General features: G+C 52.8%; 2 protein-coding genes across 4 annotated transcripts in view; both read left to right on the plus strand.

Moving 5' to 3' along the window:
* The window catches only part of KMT2A (lysine methyltransferase 2A), a 50,082-nt gene extending 45,900 nt beyond the window's left edge, over positions 1–4,182 (plus strand). For all 3 annotated transcript variants that reach the window (XM_067470826.1, XM_067470827.1, XM_067470828.1), the window contains exons 28-32: positions 1,247–1,315; positions 1,555–1,619; positions 1,710–1,901; positions 2,106–2,180; positions 3,705–4,182. In XM_067470826.1, the coding sequence (XP_067326927.1) occupies positions 1,247–1,315; positions 1,555–1,619; positions 1,710–1,901; positions 2,106–2,180; positions 3,705–3,931 (628 nt within the window). In that variant the 3' untranslated portion in view covers positions 3,932–4,182. The remainder of the gene's footprint in view (positions 1–1,246; positions 1,316–1,554; positions 1,620–1,709; positions 1,902–2,105; positions 2,181–3,704) is intronic.
* Positions 4,183–4,200: 18 nt separating this feature from the next.
* On the plus strand, positions 4,201–7,539 carry LOC137097522 (histone-lysine N-methyltransferase 2B-like). The gene is made up of 4 exons (XM_067470829.1): positions 4,201–4,336; positions 4,526–4,609; positions 6,289–6,418; positions 6,529–7,539. Exons 1-4 carry the CDS (start codon positions 4,245–4,247, stop codon positions 6,802–6,804), a joined length of 582 nt encoding a protein of 193 aa, XP_067326930.1. The 5' UTR covers positions 4,201–4,244; the 3' UTR covers positions 6,805–7,539.
* Positions 7,540–16,673: the final 9,134 nt, after the last annotated feature.

Here is a 16,673-nt window from a genome sequence, read left to right on the forward strand (position 1 = left end):
CCCAAAGTGATAAAAAAAAACCAAAAACACAATGCTATTTCTTCCTTAGGAGGCTTTTCTTTGTAGTAAAATAATATAGTTGCACTATTTGCAAGAACACAAATAACACAAATAAACAAATACATAGTGGCTTTACATGCAGCAGCCTTCATACTGGAGCTTTCTGGCATGAGGCTTCTCTCACACAGAGGTTTCTGACATGAGGCTTCTCTCACACAGAGGTTTCTGACACGAGGCTCCCCTCACACAGACGTTTCTGACATGAGGCTTCTCTCACACAGGTTTCTGACATGAGGCTTCTCTCACACAGAGGTTTCTGACACGAGGCTCTCACACAGAGGTTTCTGGCACGAGGCTTCTCTCAGACATTTCTGACAGGCTTCTCTCACACAGAGGTTTCTGGCACGAGGCTCCTCTCACACAGAGGTTTTTGACACGAGGCTTCTCTCACACAGAGGTTTCTGACACGAGGCTCCTCTCACACAGAGGTTTCTGACACGAGGCTTCTCTCACACAGAGGTTTCTGACACGAGGCTCCTCTCACAGAGGTTTCTGACATGAGGCTTCTCTCACACAGAGGTTTCTGACATGAGGCTCCTCTCACACAGAGGTTTCTGACACGAGGCTCCTCACACAGGTTTCTGACATGAGGCTTCTCACACACAGAGGTTTCTGACACGAGGCTTCTCTCATACAGAGGTTTCTGACACGAGGCTCCTCTCACACAGAGGTTTCTGACACGAGGCTCCTCTCACACAGAGGTTTCTGACATGAGGCTCCTCTCACACAGAGGTTTCTGACATGAGGCTCCTCTCACACAGAGGTTTCTGACATGAGGCTCCTCTCACACAGAGGTTTCTGACATGAGGCTTCTCTCACACAGAGGTTTCTGACACGAGGCTTCTCACACAGAGGTTTCTGACACGAGGCTCCTCTCACACAGAGGTTTTTGACACGAGGCTTCTCTCACAGAGGTTTCTGACACAAGGCTTCTCTCACACAGAGGTTTCTGACACAAGGCTTCTCTCACAGAGGTTTCTGATACGAAGCTTCTCTCACACAGAGGTTTCTGATACAAGGCTTCTCTCACACAGAGGTTTACCTCACAGTCTTCAGGCCCACTAACTCTTAACAGTCTTCGGCCTACTAACTCTTTCAGTGCTTGCCTCACACTTTTGTAATTAAAATATTCCTGTTTAATATTTAATATTTCTGACACCCCCTCCCCTCTGTCCCCCTGTCCTAGGATCCCTGCCCCAAAGGTGCAGCCGGAGGAGGCCGCAAGCCTAGAGCCCCCAGCCCCAAAGGCGGCAGGGTAAGTCAGCCCAGCCTCTTCGTTGTGCCTGAATTCTGTCTTTTGGGCTCTGGTAGACTCTTGGGAGGCTTCCTGCCTCAACTCTTGTGCCGGCCGACCCAGTAGCCAGTGGGGGGCAGCGCTCTCTTGGGCCACCCACTGACCAGCCTGTCTGTCCAGAGTGCCCATGGCTTGAGGGAAGAGGGCTGCCAGAGAGGAGTGGCATTCCCTGTGGGCACTGACTGCCTTTCTCTCCCCAGGCACCCTGCCTCTCTCCCTGAAGCTCAGTTGGCGCAGAGCACCCCAAGCGAACCAGAGCCAGCAGGTGAGCAGAATGCAAACAGGGAGGTCCTGGGTGCCCTGCTTTCCTCATGTTTGTCGTGCGGGAGACAAGCGCCTCCTCTTTTCCTTCCAGACCCCAAGGCTCCCGAGCAGGAAGAAGAGGAAGAGGAGGAGGAAGGGGGCACCTTCAGCTCCCCGCTCATGTTCTGGCTGCAGCAGGAGCAGAAGAGGAAGGAAGGCATTGTGGAGAGGAAGCCCAAGAAGGGGCTGGTCTTTGAGATCTCCAGCGATGACGGCTTTCAGATCTGTGCAGAAAGTATTGAAGGTGGGCAGGGGGCAGCGGGAGGCGGGGTCTTGCAGTGCCCACACGGTGTCTTGTATCCGATATCAGCTGCCCACAGACCACAGGAGAGGCCTGGCTGAGGCGTGCTGGGATTTAAAGTCCCAGGAGCATCCAGGGGTGTGGATTTGGGGGACCTTTCGTCGTCCCCCTTCTACTTGATCATTCTTTCTCTTCTCTCAATCTCAGAGGCCTGGAAATCCCTGACTGACAAAGTCCAGGAGGCGCGGTCCAACGCCCGCTTGAAGCAGCTCTCCTTTGCAGGTGGGTCGTCTTGGGTTTGCCCGAAGTGCATGTCTTCCTTTGGGACAATCTCCTGGGTGCACACCTCCTTGCCGGCTGGAGCCCCAGAAGTGGCGCTTGGGTTGCCCTGCGTCATTACTGGCAGCCTGGGGCCAAAGAGCCATTGCTGTGACCCCTGGTCTCACCTCCTTGTTTGGGAAAACTAACCTAAAGTAAAGCAGAGCATCCAAAAATCAAACAGGATACAAAAAGTGGAGCATTAGCTTATGACCAAAGATGGAGAGTCCCGTCTTTTAAAAAATCATGAAAGGTTTATTTACAATAAGAAATAACTGCACTTAATAATCAAGAGCTGGGCCTGGGCGCCTCTCACACCCATCTCTTTTAAGGTTTCAAGAGAGGGAAAACTCAATCACGACATCCCTCCTGACACACAAGAGAGAGAGATCTCAAAGCACACAGCACATACTCTCCAGACTAAAAAATATAAGAAGGCAGAAGTCAGATTCAGAAAGGCTTGCAGTAGAAAAGTACCCATTTTAAACAATCGGAATGAGAGCGGAAACAGAGGAGAGAAGAAATTAGATGCATTCCCAACTGTCATACAGGAAACATGAGGGAAGGAAAACCTTCAAACAATTCTGAGCTAACTAAACTGGATTCTGATTTTACTGTTGAGGCGCTAAAGATTGTTATACTGATGTTTAATTGTTTATGTTACAATTGTTTTTAACTGCCCTATACTTGTCTTGTGATGTTTTATATCGATGTTGTTCACTGCTTTGAGTCGCCTGAGGGCTGAGAAAAGTGGTATATAAACAAAGTAAATAAATAAATAAACTGTTCCTCATTGAGGACTTGAGACTTGGGCAGTGTGAGGTTGAATTCCAACACTCCTCTCTGAGCGAAAATGACAACCGTCCCTGAAAAGAAATGGGGAGAAGACAGTTAGGGAAAAACGACCCTGAAATATATAGCAGAGCATCCACAAACAAACAGGATACAAAACTTGAGCATCAGCTCATTAGTGAGCAGAGCGTGAAGTACCGTGTGATGTGGCTGTAAAGAATTCAGAGCTTAGGAGGCAAACATGCAGAATCAAATCTTTAAAAACATCACAAAAGGGTTATTTACAATTTAATAAAGAACTAGCTATGTTTCTTGGTGGTAAAGAACTGGGTCTGAGCGAAAATGACAACCGTCCCTGAAAAGAAATGGGGAGAAGACAGTTAGGGAAAAACCACCCTGAAATATATAGCAGAGCATCCACAAACTAAACAGGATACAAAAGTGGAGCTCAAAGTTGAGCAGAGTTGGGGGCGCACACTTCCTGCCCTGGTTTAACATTGTTTCCTGATATCCAGATGTGTGTGTAACCTGATGCTTGTATACTTCTGTACTTGTGCTTGTACATGTGTGCGTACTCTGACACTTGCACACCCTGTCACTTGTACTTTTTTGATGCTGGTCATTGACCGTAATAAATGTTTATTATTATTCATTCCTGGTTCTCCCTCCCTCCTCCTCCTCTTCCTCCCGCCGCAGGTGTGAGTGGGCTGCGGATGCTGGGCCTTCTCCACGATGCCGTGGTCTTCCTGGTGGAGCAGCTCTACGGCGCCAAGCACTGCCACAACTACAAGTTCCGCTTCCACAAACCAGAGGAGGCCAAGGAGCCCCCCGTCAACCCCCACGGCTCCGCCAGGGCCGAAGTGCACCTCAGGCAAGTGGCACCCAGGACCTGGAGGGGCTGGGGCAGTGCAGGACCTCGTTGAGATGGAAGCACTGCTGCACTCTGCTCTCCAAGCCCTGCCTTTTGCTCAGCACCCATTGCAACACCAGCTGGATCGGTGCTGGGCCCATTTCCTTGCTGGGAGTTGAGAAGCGCACAAGAGATGACCCTAAACCTGTGGGAACCATTGCAGAGCCCTTTCTGGGAACACTGGTGGGGATGGGGGTGCAAGAAGGGGCTCCAGGAGTTCACCTGAGGTGGCAGGGGTCAAAGGTTAGCTTCCTGACCCAACACCCCCTCTCCCCTCCCTCCCCCCCCCCCCCCCCGGCTTGCCTTGCAGGAAGTCCGCCTTTGACATGTTCAACTTCCTGGCCTCCAAGCACCGCCAGCCGCCCGAGTACCACCCCAATGAAGAGGAGGAGGAGGAGGTGCAGCTGAAGTCTGCCCGGTACATAGCGGGTGCGGAGGCGAGTTGGTGGGGGGGCTCAAAGGCTGCACCTTCTTGACCTTGTCTGTGCGGGGGGGGGGGGTGTGCCAGGGACCAAGAAGAGCTGCCTGGCCCTCCCTTGGGCCCCTGGTGAGGGGCTCTGCTGCAGGGGCCGCTCAAGCAGCCTTCTCCCTCCCCTTCCTTCTGCAGGAGAGCCACCAGCATGGACCTCCCCATGCCCATGCGCTTCCGGCACCTGAAGAAGACCTCCAAGGAGGCCGTCGGGGTCTACAGGTCAGTGGGGCAGGAGGGAGGAAGGGTGGGAGAGGGCTGGGGTCCCCTGCGTGGGTGGCATCAGTGTAATGTTTGTCTGGAGGATTAACATAACTCAAAAACCACTGGACGAATTGACACCAAATTTGGACACAAGACACCTCACAACCCAATGAATGACCATCACCCAGAAAACCAAACAAAAAACAGCAAAAAGGACTTTAAAACCCAAAAATGATAAAACAAGGTACAGCGCATGTGCAAAAATGATTGCTCTGGCCCCTGTCCCCTTCCTGCATGAGGGGAAAAACACAAGCCTCTGCAGGAAGTGTGGAAGGCTCCGGTGGGCTGGGCAGGCAGACCCTCGGCTTCCCCAGGCCCATGATTCGAGGGCTCCCCATCTCTCTTCCCGCCAGCACCCAGGCAAGAGGTAGAGAAGGAAAGAAAAAAAAAGGCAAGGAAGGAGAGAAAGAAAGGGAGAAGAAGAAAAAAAGAGAGAAGGAAGGAAGGAAAGGTAGAGAAGGAAGAAAGGAGAGAAAAGAAGAGGGAGGGAGGGAAAGAAAAAGAAGGATGGAAGCAAAGAGGAAAGGAAGGAAGGAGAGAAAGGAAGAGGGAGGGAAAGAGAAAGAAGGATGGAAGCAAAGAGCAAAGGAAGGAAAGAAAGGAGAGAAAGGAAGAGGGAGGGAAAGAAGAAAGGATGGAAGCAAAGAGCAAAGGAAGGAAAGAAAGGAGAGAAAGGAAGAGGGAGGGAAAGAGAAGGAAGGATGGAAGCAAAGAGCCAAGGAAGGAAGAGGTAGAGAAGGAAGAAAGGAGAGAAAAGGGAATGGAAGGATAAGGGGGGAAGAAAGGAGAGAAAGAAGAGGGGAAAGGAAGGAGGAAAGAGAGAAGGAATGATAGAAGCAAAGGAAGGAAGGAAGAGGTAGAGAAGGAAGAAAGGAAGAGGGAGGAAAGAGAAGGAAGGATGGAAGCAAAGAGGGAAGGAAGGAAGGAAGAGGTAGAGAAGGAAGAAAGGAGAGAGAAAGAAATGGAAGGATAAAGGGGGGAAGAAACAGAAAGAATGGATGAAAAGAAAGAAGGATGGAAGCAAAGAGTGAAGGAAGGAAGGGTAGAGAAGGAAGAAAGAGAAAGGAAAAGGGAGGGAAAGAGAAGTAAGGATGGAAGCAAAGCGCAAAGTAAAGGAAGGAAGAGGTAAAGAAGAAAGGAGAGAAAAAGTAATGGAAGGATAAAGGAGGAAGAAAGAGAGAGAGAAAGAAAGAGGGAAAGAAGGTTGGCCCATCAACGCGTGACAGCTAGTAGGTAGGTAGGTAGGTAGGTAGAGATTACAAGTTTAAAATCTCCATACTGCTAACTGTGAAACAGATAAGTTGTGGAGCATTAAGAAGCATGCATGGAACAGACAAGATGTTGCAATAGACTATCAGGCTGGGCACTGAATGAATGAGCTGATAACAGAGGGGTATAAATAGAGCAGAGGCCATTGTGTTCTTTCTCTTGGCTCTTCTCCCTTGCATCTGACCATGCTAATGAATAAGTGTCATTGCAAGGAATGAAATGTAAATAAAGATTAGAGCCGCTACTGAAGCAGAAACAACTGTGTCTGAAGTCAGTTAATTGGGTGGTAAGAAGCAAGTTGGCCAGCAAATTGGACTGATGGGTGGCACCCGTGGGCCCATCCCCTTTGGCCCACCCTTTTGTCACAGGTCCCCCATCCACGGGCGAGGCCTGTTCTGCAAGAGGAACATCGACGCCGGCGAGATGGTGATCGAATACGCCGGCAACGTCATCCGCTCCATTCTCACTGACAAGCGGGAGAAGTACTACGATGGCAAGGTGAGGCCTTCTCAGTGGGCATCTCGGTTTGGCCTTCACCGCTTGGCTGCTCCTTGGGAGCTGACCCCTCCCCTCCTGTCTCTTCCCCCCCCCCCCCCCTTCTCTTCCAGGACATCGGCTGCTACATGTTCCGCATTGATGACGCGGAGGTGGTGGACGCCACCATGCACGGGAACGCGGCCCGCTTCATCAACCACTCCTGCGAGCCCAACTGCTTCTCCCGGGTGATCAACATCGATGGGCAGAAGCACATCGTCATCTTCGCCATGCGCAAGATCTTCCGCGGGGAGGAGCTGACCTACGACTACAAGTTCCCCATCGAGGACGCCAGCAACAAGCTGCCCTGCAACTGCGGCGCCAAGAAGTGCCGGCGGTTCCTCAACTGAGCTTCCCGCCCAAGGGACCCACCCACCCACCCACACCCCTCCCTTTTGGCTGCAGAGGGAGGGGTGGGCTTCACGGAAAGAGGGAAGGGGTCCCTTCCACTCCTCCATTGCTTCCTCAGGCCAGAAAAGAGAGATAGATTGCAGGGCAGCTTCCATGAATTCAGGGTCCGCTCTGTGTCTGGCAGGGGGAGGGCGCCCGGCGCTTTTTGGGGAGGGGGACTCAGAGGGAGGGTCTTCCGCCCTGCTTCCAAAGGTGACCCCAGGGCAGCCATGTTGGAGGCAAAGCCTTCTAGGAAACCACTGCTTCCAAAATTGAAAATGGGGGGCCCTCCGAGGGTCTCGCCCAGCACTTGTGGGGGGGAGGGGAGGGAGGGAGTGGGGGTGCTGTGGGTTTGCACTGGGGGGAGGGAGAGGAAGAGGCGCCCCCTCCCCTTTATATCCCGTTCTGAAACCAACGCAGCAGCACAACTTCCTTTGAGTTGCACCCTCTCCCTCCCTCCCCCCCCCCACGCGTCATTGGATCTCACTCGGTTCTGTTTACAGCTTGCGTATTTAAGGTTTTTTGTAAATGTAAATATATTTTGTATATTTTTCTATGAGAAAGCAGCACTTCGTAGGGAAGAGCACTTAAATGAGACTATTTTTTCTTTCCTTTCCCCCCCGATTGTGGCGTCTACGAGATCCGATGCTCGAGACCTCTTCCTCAGAATTGGAGGGGCGGAGGGGGCAGCGGAGTCAGGGGCTTTTGGGGGGTCTCTGGGATTTGGGGGGGGGGAGCAGGGCTGCCTCTTCCACCCTTCCAGCGCGGCTCTACTTCTGGATATCAGGGTCCCTCTCAAATGCCTCATGCTAGATGTAGGGTCCTTCAGGGCCAAGATCTGGCCCTGGCTCAAGGCAAAAGCCTTCCTCCTCCTCTTCCTCCTCCTGGCCTCCATCTTGGTTTCACAGCTTGAGTGGCCCAGGCCTTCCATTTCAGGAGAAAGAGGAGCCACTTCCCAACAGTTGCTCCTGGGCTTCCTCTTCTTCCATGGCCTCTGCTTTGGCCAAACTGGCCCAGAGTGACCACTCCTCCTGCTGCTCCTCCTTCCTGGGCTGTGTCTGCCCTGAGTGTCCAACGCTTGGGTGACCGATTAGTTAGCGAAACACTGAGCAGCTCCTTTGGGAAGGGTCCCCACCACCCCCCAAGTTCTGACTGAGATTCAACCGGTGGGTCCGTAGGGATGTTCCTTCTCAGAACTGACCGCAATCATGATGCCGATGCCCGAGGCTCCTCAGAGTCCACCTCTCGCAGGGTTTACTTTCCCAAAGGTCAAGCGGGTCCCTCGCTGCTGCAAAAGGGCTGGGCTGAAATCTCCTCCTTGGCCGCCTCCTCTCCTCCGTTTGTGGCAAAGCAATACCGGGTTCCTCCTCTCTTGCGCAGAATCATGGACTGACCGTTGGGCTCTCTTCTGCAGCAGCCCTTCTTCTTCTTCTTCCTCCTCTTCTCACTCACTTGCAACCCTTGCAGTTATAAATAATGGTATATATAGGAAATAAATACTCATCATCATCCTCTGCCGCCGCCGCCGCTTCTGCCGTGTCTTGAAGCCTGGCTTTGAATTCTCTTTAACTCTTTAGTAACAACAGCTCTGTGTCCCGGTGTCTCCGAAGGCAGGCGGCAAGGGCTCCGGGGAGGTCAGTGGGGGGCGAAGGGGGCTCTTTTGGCCCCTCACGCGGAGAGACGGGGGTCTCCTTGCCGCCTTGGCTTCTCCTTCCGTCCCTTGGGTTTCGTGAAACAACCGTGCCGTGTCCCCGCAGCTTTGCCCGTCGCCGCCGCCGGCAACCTCGGCGCTCGTGGTGTCCCTTTGGTTCCGTCTCTCAATAGCCGCCGGTCGTGAATCGTTCTCGTCTCCCGCCGCGCCGACGCTACGTACGCATCACAGGGTTCCGTTCTGAGACAAATACAACTTATCATGTACAAGCAATCGCTCTCTCTCTTCTCTCTCTTCTTCTCAACTTGTGTTCTTCCAAACCGTTTTGGGTTTCTGTTTTTTTTTTTTTTGTTTTTTTTTTGCGGGGGGGGGGGACTTTTTGGGGTTTTTCTTTTTTTTTTCAAAAAGAGGAAACGCGTCTCGTGCTGCATCAGTGTTAATTCCCTGCTCCTCGTGCACAGGGAAGGAAGGAAGTACTTTCAAAATAGTTTTTGAGGAATGACTGAAAGACTGAATGTAAAAAATAAAATAACAAAACAAAACAAAAGTGTATATAGTTGTACAAAAAAAGGAGTTTTTAAACATGTTTATTTTCTATGCACTTTTTTATTTAAGTGATAGTTTAATTAAATAAACATGTCAAGTTTATTGCTTCAGAGACTGGTCTTTGCATTTATTGATGGGGAGACGGCTGCGGTCCACACTGGGATGAAGGATGGGAATACTTTTGCCTTCCTTCCAACTGTTTTGGACTCCCAACTCCCAGCATTCCCAACAGCCTCAGTCCCTTTCCTTTCCCCCCTCAGCAACCTCAGTCCCTTTTCTTTCTCTCCTTGGCAGCCTTGGTCCCTTTCTCCCCCCCCCCCCCCCGGCAGCCTCGGTCCCTTTTCTCTTTCTCCTCTGCAGCCTCAGTCCCTTTCCTTTCCCCCCTCGGCAGCCTCAGTCCCCTTCCTTTCCCCTCTCTGCAGCCTCGGTTCCTTTCCCCCCTCGGAAGCCTCGGTCCCTTTCCTTTTGCCCCTCGGCAGCCTCGGTCTCTTTCCTTTCCCCCCTCAGCAACCTCAGTCCCTTTCCTTTTGCCCCTCGGCAGCCTCGGTCCCTTTCCTTTTCTCCTCAGCAGCCTCGGTCCCTTTCCTTTCCCCCTTCGACAGCCTCAGTCCCCTTCCTTTCCCCCCTCGACAGCCTCAGTCCTTTTCCCCCTTCGACAGCCTCAGTCCCTTTCTTTTCCCCCTCGGCAGCCTCAGTCCCTTTCCTTTCCCCCCTCGGCAGCCTCAGTCCCTTTCCTTTCCCCCCTCGGCAGCCTCAGTCCCTTTCCTTTCCCCCCTCGGCAGCCTCAGTCCCTTTCCTTTTCCCCCTCGGCAGCCTCAGTCCCTTTTCTTTCCCCCCTGGGCAGCCTCAGTCCCTTTCCTTTCCCCCCTCGACAGCCTCAGTCCCTTTCCTTTCCCCCCTCGGCAGCCTCAGTCCCTTTCCTTTCCCCCCTCGGCAGCCTCAGTCCCTTTCCTTTCCCCCCTTGGCAGCCTCAGTCCCTTTCCTTTTCTCCCTCGGCAGCCTCAGTCCCTTTCCTTTCCCCCCTCGGCAGCCTCAGTCCCTTTCCTTTCCCCCCTCGGCAGCCTCAGTCCCTTTCCTTTCCCCCCTTGGCAGCCTCAGTCCCTTTCCTTTCCCCCCTCGGCAGCCTCAGTCCCTTTCCTTTCTCCCCTCGGCAGCCTCGGTCCCTTTCCTTTCCCCCCTCGGAAGCCTCAGTCCCTTTCCTTTCCCCCCTCGGCAGCCTCGGTCCCTTTACTTTCCACCCTCGGCAGCCTCAGTCCCTTTCCTTTCCCCCCTCGGCAGCCTCAGTCCCTTTCCTTTCCCCCCTTGGCAGCCTCAGTCCCTTTCCTTTCCCCCCTCGGCAGCCTCAGTCCCTTTCCTTTCCCCCCTTGGCAGCCTCAGTCCCTTTCCTTTCCCCCCTCGGCAGCCTCAGTCCCTTTCCTTTCCCCCCTCGGCAGCCTCAGTCCCTTTCCTTTCCCCCCTCGGCAGCCTCAGTCCCTTTCCTTTCCCCCCTTGGCAGCCTCAGTCCCTTTCCTTTCCCCCCTTGGCAGCCTCAGTCCCTTTCCTTTCCCCCCTTGGCAGCCTCAGTCCCTTTCCTTTCCCCCCTCGGCAGCCTCAGTCCCTTTCCTTTCCCCCCTTGGCAGCCTCAGTCCCTTTCCTTTCCCCCCTCGGCAGCCTCAGTCCCTTTCCTTTCCCCCCTTGGCAGCCTCAGTCCCTTTCCTTTCCCCCCTCGGCAGCCTCAGTCCCTTTCCTTTCCCCCCTTGGCAGCCTCGGTCCCTTTCCTTTCCCCCCTTGGCAGCCTCAGTCCCTTTCCTTTCCCCCCTTGGCAGCCTCAGTCCCTTTCCTTTCTCCCCTCGGCAGCCTCGGTCCCTTTCCTTTCCCCCCTCGGCAGCCTCAGTCCTTTTCCTTTCCCCCCTCGGCAGCCTCAGTCCCTTTCCTTTCCCCCCTTGGCAGCCTCAGTCCCTTTCCTTTCTCCCCTCGGCAGCCTCAGTCCCTTTCCTTTTCCCCCTCGGCAGCCTCAGTCCCTTTCCTTTCCCCCCTTGGCAGCCTCAGTCCCTTTCCTTTCTCCCCTCGGCAGCCTCAGTCCCTTTCCTTTTCCCCCTCGGCAGCCTCAGTCCCTTTCCTTTCCCCCCTTGGCAGCCTCAGTCCCTTTCCTTTCCCCCCTCGGCAGCCTCAGTCCCTTTCCTTTCCCCCCTTGGCAGCCTCAGTCCCTTTCCTTTCCCCCCTCGGCAGCCTCAGTCCCTTTCCTTTCCCCCCTCGGCAGCCTCGGTCCCTTTCCTTTCCCCTCTCGGCAGCCTCAGTCCCTTTCCTTTCCCCCCTCGGCAGCCTCAGTCCCTTTCCTTTCCCCCCTTGGCAGCCTCAGTCCCTTTCCTTTCCCCCCTCGGCAGCCTCAGTCCCTTTCCTTTCCCCCCTCGGCAGCCTCGGTCCTTTTCCTTTCCCCCCTTGGCAGCCTCAGTCCTTTTCCTTTTCCCCCTTCGACAGCCTCAGTTCCTTTTCCCCCTCGGCAGCCTCGGTCCCTTTCCTTTCCCTCCTCGGCAGCCTCAGTCCCTTTCCTTTCCCCCCTCGGCAGCCTCGGTCCCTTTCCTTTCCCCTCTCGGCAGCCTCAGTCCCTTTCCTTTCCCCCCTCGGCAGCCTCAGTCCCTTTCCTTTCCCCCCTTGGCAGCCTCAGTCCCTTTCCTTTCCCCCCTCGGCAGCCTCAGTCCCTTTCCTTTCCCCCCTCGGCAGCCTCGGTCCCTTTCCTTTCCCCTCTCGGCAGCCTCAGTCCCTTTCCTTTCCCCCCTCGGCAGCCTCAGTCCCTTTCCTTTCCCCCCTTGGCAGCCTCAGTCCCTTTCCTTTCCCCCCTCGGCAGCCTCAGTCCCTTTCCTTTCCCCCCTCGGCAGCCTCGGTCCTTTTCCTTTCCCCCCTTGGCAGCCTCAGTCCTTTTCCTTTTCCCCCTTCGACAGCCTCAGTTCCTTTTCCCCCTCGGCAGCCTCGGTCCCTTTCCTTTCCTCCCTTCGACAGCCTCAGTCCCTTTCCTTTTTCTCCTCGGCAGCCTCAGTCCCTTTCCTTTTCCCCTCGGAAGCCTCGGCTCGGTCCCTTTCGTTTTCCCCCTTGGCAGCCGCAGTCCCTTTCCTTTTTCCCTCAGCGGCCTTGGTCCCTTTCCTGTTCCCCCTCGGCCTGCTTAAGCAGCCGAGAGAGGAAAGGAAGGGGCCTGAAGCCGTTGGAAATGGTGGGAGTTGAAGTCCAAAACACCTGGAGGGCCAAAGTTGTCCCATGCCTGCTTTAGGGGCACTACTTTCCACCCTCAAAATGGGGCAAAAGAGGTCCTTCTGTGCAGAGCTGAATTGCAAGATGGTTTTCACGGCTGGAATCACTGGGGTGTTGTGTGATTTCTGGGCTGTATTGCTGTGTCCTAGCAGCATTTTCTCATGACGTTTCATCTGCATCTTCAAGAGATAATAGCCACAGATGCTTTCAAAAAAGGTAGATTTTGGGGGTTTAGGAAGCACCTGAAAGCATTTTTTTGCATGTCAGGAGCGACTCGAGAAACTACAAGTCGCTTCTGGTGTGAGAGAATTGGCCATCTGCAAGGATGTTGTTACCTGGATGTTTTGATGTTTTACCAATCCTTGTGGGAGGCTTCCCTCCTGTTCCCGCATGGGGAGCTGGAGCTGACAGAAGGAGCTCCTCCATGCTCTCTCCAGATTCGAACCTCCGACCTATCATAGAGTTGGAAGAGCCATCCAGTGGGCCGTCCAGTCCAACCCTGTTGTTACCTGGATGTTTTGATGTTTTACCAATCCTTGTGGGAGGCTTCCCTGCTGTCCCCGCATGGGGAGCTGGAGCTGACAGAGGGAGCTCCTCCATGCTCTCTCCAGATTCGAACCTCCGACCTACCATAGAGTTGGAAGAGCCATCCAGTGGGCCATCCAATCCAACCCTGTTGTTACCTGGATGTTTTGATGTTTTACCAATCCTTGTGGGAGGCTTCCCTCCTGTTTCCGCATGGGGAGCTGGAGCTGACAGAAGGAGCTCCTCCATGCTCTCCAGATTCGAACCTCCGACCTACCATAGAGTTGGAAGAGCCATCCAGTGGGCCATCCAGTCCAAGCCTGTTGTTACCTGGATGTTTTGATGTTTTACCAATCTTGTGGGAGGCTTCTCTCCTGTCCCCGCATGGGGAGCTGGAGCTGACAGAAGGAGCTCCTCCATGTTTCAGGTTCGAACCTCCAACCTGTCATAGAATCATAGAGTTGGAAGAGACATCACGTGAGCCATCCAGTCCAACCTCCTGCCCAGAAGCAGGAAAATTGCATTCAAAGCACCCCCGACAGATGGCCATCCAGCCTCTGTCGGTCTTCAGTCCTGCCGGCAGGAGGGATTGACTCATTGCGCCACCTGAAAACGTGGCACAAGGTAATCCATCCCTGTGGCTCAGTGTGTTAAACCCTTATGCCGGCAGGACTGAAGACCGACAGGTCGCAGGTTCGAATCTGGGGAGAGGCGGATGAGCTCCCTCTATCAGTTCCAGCTCCTCATGCGGGGACATGAGAGAAGCCTCCCACAAGGATGATAAAAACATCAAATCATCCTGGCGTCCCCTGGGCAACGTCCTTGCAGACGGCCAATTCTCTCACACCAGAAGCGACTTGCAGTTTCTCAAGTTGCTCCTGACATGACTAAAAAAAAATCCATCAGGTTCTTGTGGGTTTTTTCGGGCTATAGGGCCATGTTCTAGAGGCATTTCTCCTGACGTTTCGCCTGCATCTATGGCAAGCATCCTCAGAGGTAGTGAGGTCTGTTGGAATTAGGACAATGGGTTTATATATCTGTGGAAGGACCAGGGTGGGGCAAAGAGCTCTTTTCTGCTGGAGCTAGGTGTGAATGTATCAACTGACCACCTTCATTAGCATTTGATTGCCTGGCAGTGCCTGGAGCAATCTTTTGTTGAGAGGTGTTAAGATGTGCCTGGTTGTTTCCTCTCTGTTGTTTTGCTGTTGTGATTTTAGAGTATTTTAATACTGGTAGCCAGATTTTGTTCATTTTCATGGTCTCTTCCTTTCTGTTGAAATTCCCCACATGCTTCTTGTGTATTTCAATGGCTTCTCTGTGTGGCCTGACATGGTGGTTGTTGGAGTGATCCAGCATTTCTATGTTCTCAAATAATATGCTGTGTCCAGGCTGGTTCATCAGGTGCTCTGCTATGGCTGACTTCTCTGGTTGAAGTAGTCTGCAGTGCCTTTCATGTTCCTAGATTTGTGTCTGGGCAATGCTGCATTTGGTGGTCTCTCTGTAGACTTGTCCACAGCTGCATGGTATACGGTAGACTCCTGCAGAGGTGAGAGGATCCCTCTTGTCCTTTGCTGAACGAAGCATTTGTTGGATTTTCTTGGTTTGGTTTGTAGATTGTTTGTATGTTGTGTTTCCTCATCACACCTCTCAACAAAAGATTTCCCCAGGCTCAGCCAGGCCTTCAAATGCTAATCAAGGTGGTCAGCTGAAACATTCACACTTAGCTCCAGCAGAGAAGAGCTCTTTGTCCCACCCTGGTCCTTCCACAGATATATATAAACCCATTGTCCTAATTCCAACAGACCTCACTCCCTCTGAGGATGCTTGCCATAGATGCAGGCGAAACATCAGGAGAAAATGCCTCTAGAACATGGCCCTATAGCCCGAAAAAACCCACAAGAACCTAGTGATTCCAGCCATGAAAGCCTTCGACAATACATAATCACACCTAACTCCAGCAGACAAGAGTCCTTTGTCCCACCCTGGTCCTTCCACAGATATATAAACCCATTTTTCCTAGTTCCAACAGACCTCACTACCTCTGAGGATGCTTGCCATAGATGCAGGCAAAACGTCAGGAGAGAATGCCTCTAGAACATGGCCCTATAGCCCGAAAAAACCCACAAGAACCTAGTCAGCCCATTGTATACAAATCAAGGTGGTCAGTTGAAACATTCACCCCTAGCTGCAGCAGACAAGAGTCCTTTGTCTCACCCTGGACATTATTCCACAGATATATAAACCCTTTTTCCTATTTCCAATAGACCTCACTATCTCTGAGGATGCTTGCCAGAGATGCAGGCGAAACATCAGGAGAGAATGCCTCTAGAACATGGCCCTATAGCCCGAAAAACCCCACAAGAACCTAGTGATTCCAGCCATGAAAGCCTTCGACAATACATATTCACACCTAACTCCAGCAGACAAGAGTTCTTTGTCCCACCCTGGTCCTTCCACAGATATATAAACCCATTGTCCTAATTCCAACAGACCTCACTACCTCTGAGGATGCTTGCCATAGATGCAGGCGAAACGTCAGAAGAGAATGCCTCTAGAACATGGCCATATAGCCCGAAAAAAACCCACAAGAATCTGATGGGATTTTTTTTGTTGTGTCAGGAGCAACTTGAGAAACTGCAAGTCGCTTCTGGTGTGAGAGAATTGGCCATCTGCAAGGACGTTGCCCAGGGGATGCCCGGATGATTTGATGTTTTTATCATCCTTGTGGGAGGCTTCTCTCATGTCCCCCTGCATGAGGAGCTGGAACTGATAGAGGGAGCTCATCCGCCTCTCCCCGGATTCGAACCTGCGACCTGTCGGTCTTCAGTCCTGCTGGCATAGGGGTTTAACCCACTGCGCCACAGGGATGGATTACCTTGTGCCACGTTTTCAGGTGGCGCAATGAGTCAATCCCTTCTGCCGGCAGGACTGAAGACCGACAGAGGCTGGATGGCCATCTGTCAGGGGTGCTTTGCAATTTTCCTGCTTCTTGGCAGGAGGTTGGACTAGATGGCTCACTGGTTGGACTAGATGGCTCAACTCTCTGCCTCGGAGGGAGTGTGGTGGAAGCTCCTTCTTTGGAAGCTTTTAAGCAGAGGCTGGATGGCCATCTGTCAGGGGTGATTTGAATGCAATATTCCTGCTTCTTGGCAGGATGGGGTTGGACTGGATGGCCCAGGAGGTCTCTTCCAACTCTTTGATTCTATGATTCTGTGGTTGGCTCTTCCAACTCTATGAACGTCAGGAGAGAATGCCTCTAGAACATGGCCATATAGCCCGAAAAAACCCACAACAACCTAGTGATTCCAGCCATGAAAGCCTTCGACAATACATATTCACACCTAGCTCCAGCAGACAAGAGCTCTTTGCCCCACCCCAGCCATTCCACAGAGATATGAACCCATTCTCCTAATTCCAACAGACCTCACTACCTCTGAGGATGCTTGCCATAGATGCGGGCGAAACGTCAGGAGAGAATGCCTCTAGAACATGGCCCTATAGCCCGGAAAAACCACAAGAAACTAGTGATTCCAGCCATGAAAGCCTTCGACAATACATATTCACACCTAACTCCAGCAGACAAGAGTCCTTTGTCCCACCCTGGTCCTTCCACAGATATATAAACCCAATTGTCCTAATTCCAACAGACCTCACTACCTCTGAGGATGCTTGCCATCGATGCAGGCGAAACGTCAGGAGAAAATGCCTCTAGGACATGGCTCTATAGCCCAAAAAAACCCACAAGAACCTAGTGATTCCAGCCATGAAAGCCTTCGACAATACATATTCACACCTAGCTCCAGCAGACAAGAGCTCTTTGCCCCACCCCAGCCATTCCACAGAGATATGAACCCATTCTCCTAATTCCAACAGACCTCACTACCT

Source organism: Anolis sagrei, chromosome 7 (genome assembly GCF_037176765.1).
Source record: "Anolis sagrei isolate rAnoSag1 chromosome 7, rAnoSag1.mat, whole genome shotgun sequence".
NCBI classification, from domain to species: domain Eukaryota; kingdom Metazoa; phylum Chordata; class Lepidosauria; order Squamata; family Dactyloidae; genus Anolis; species Anolis sagrei.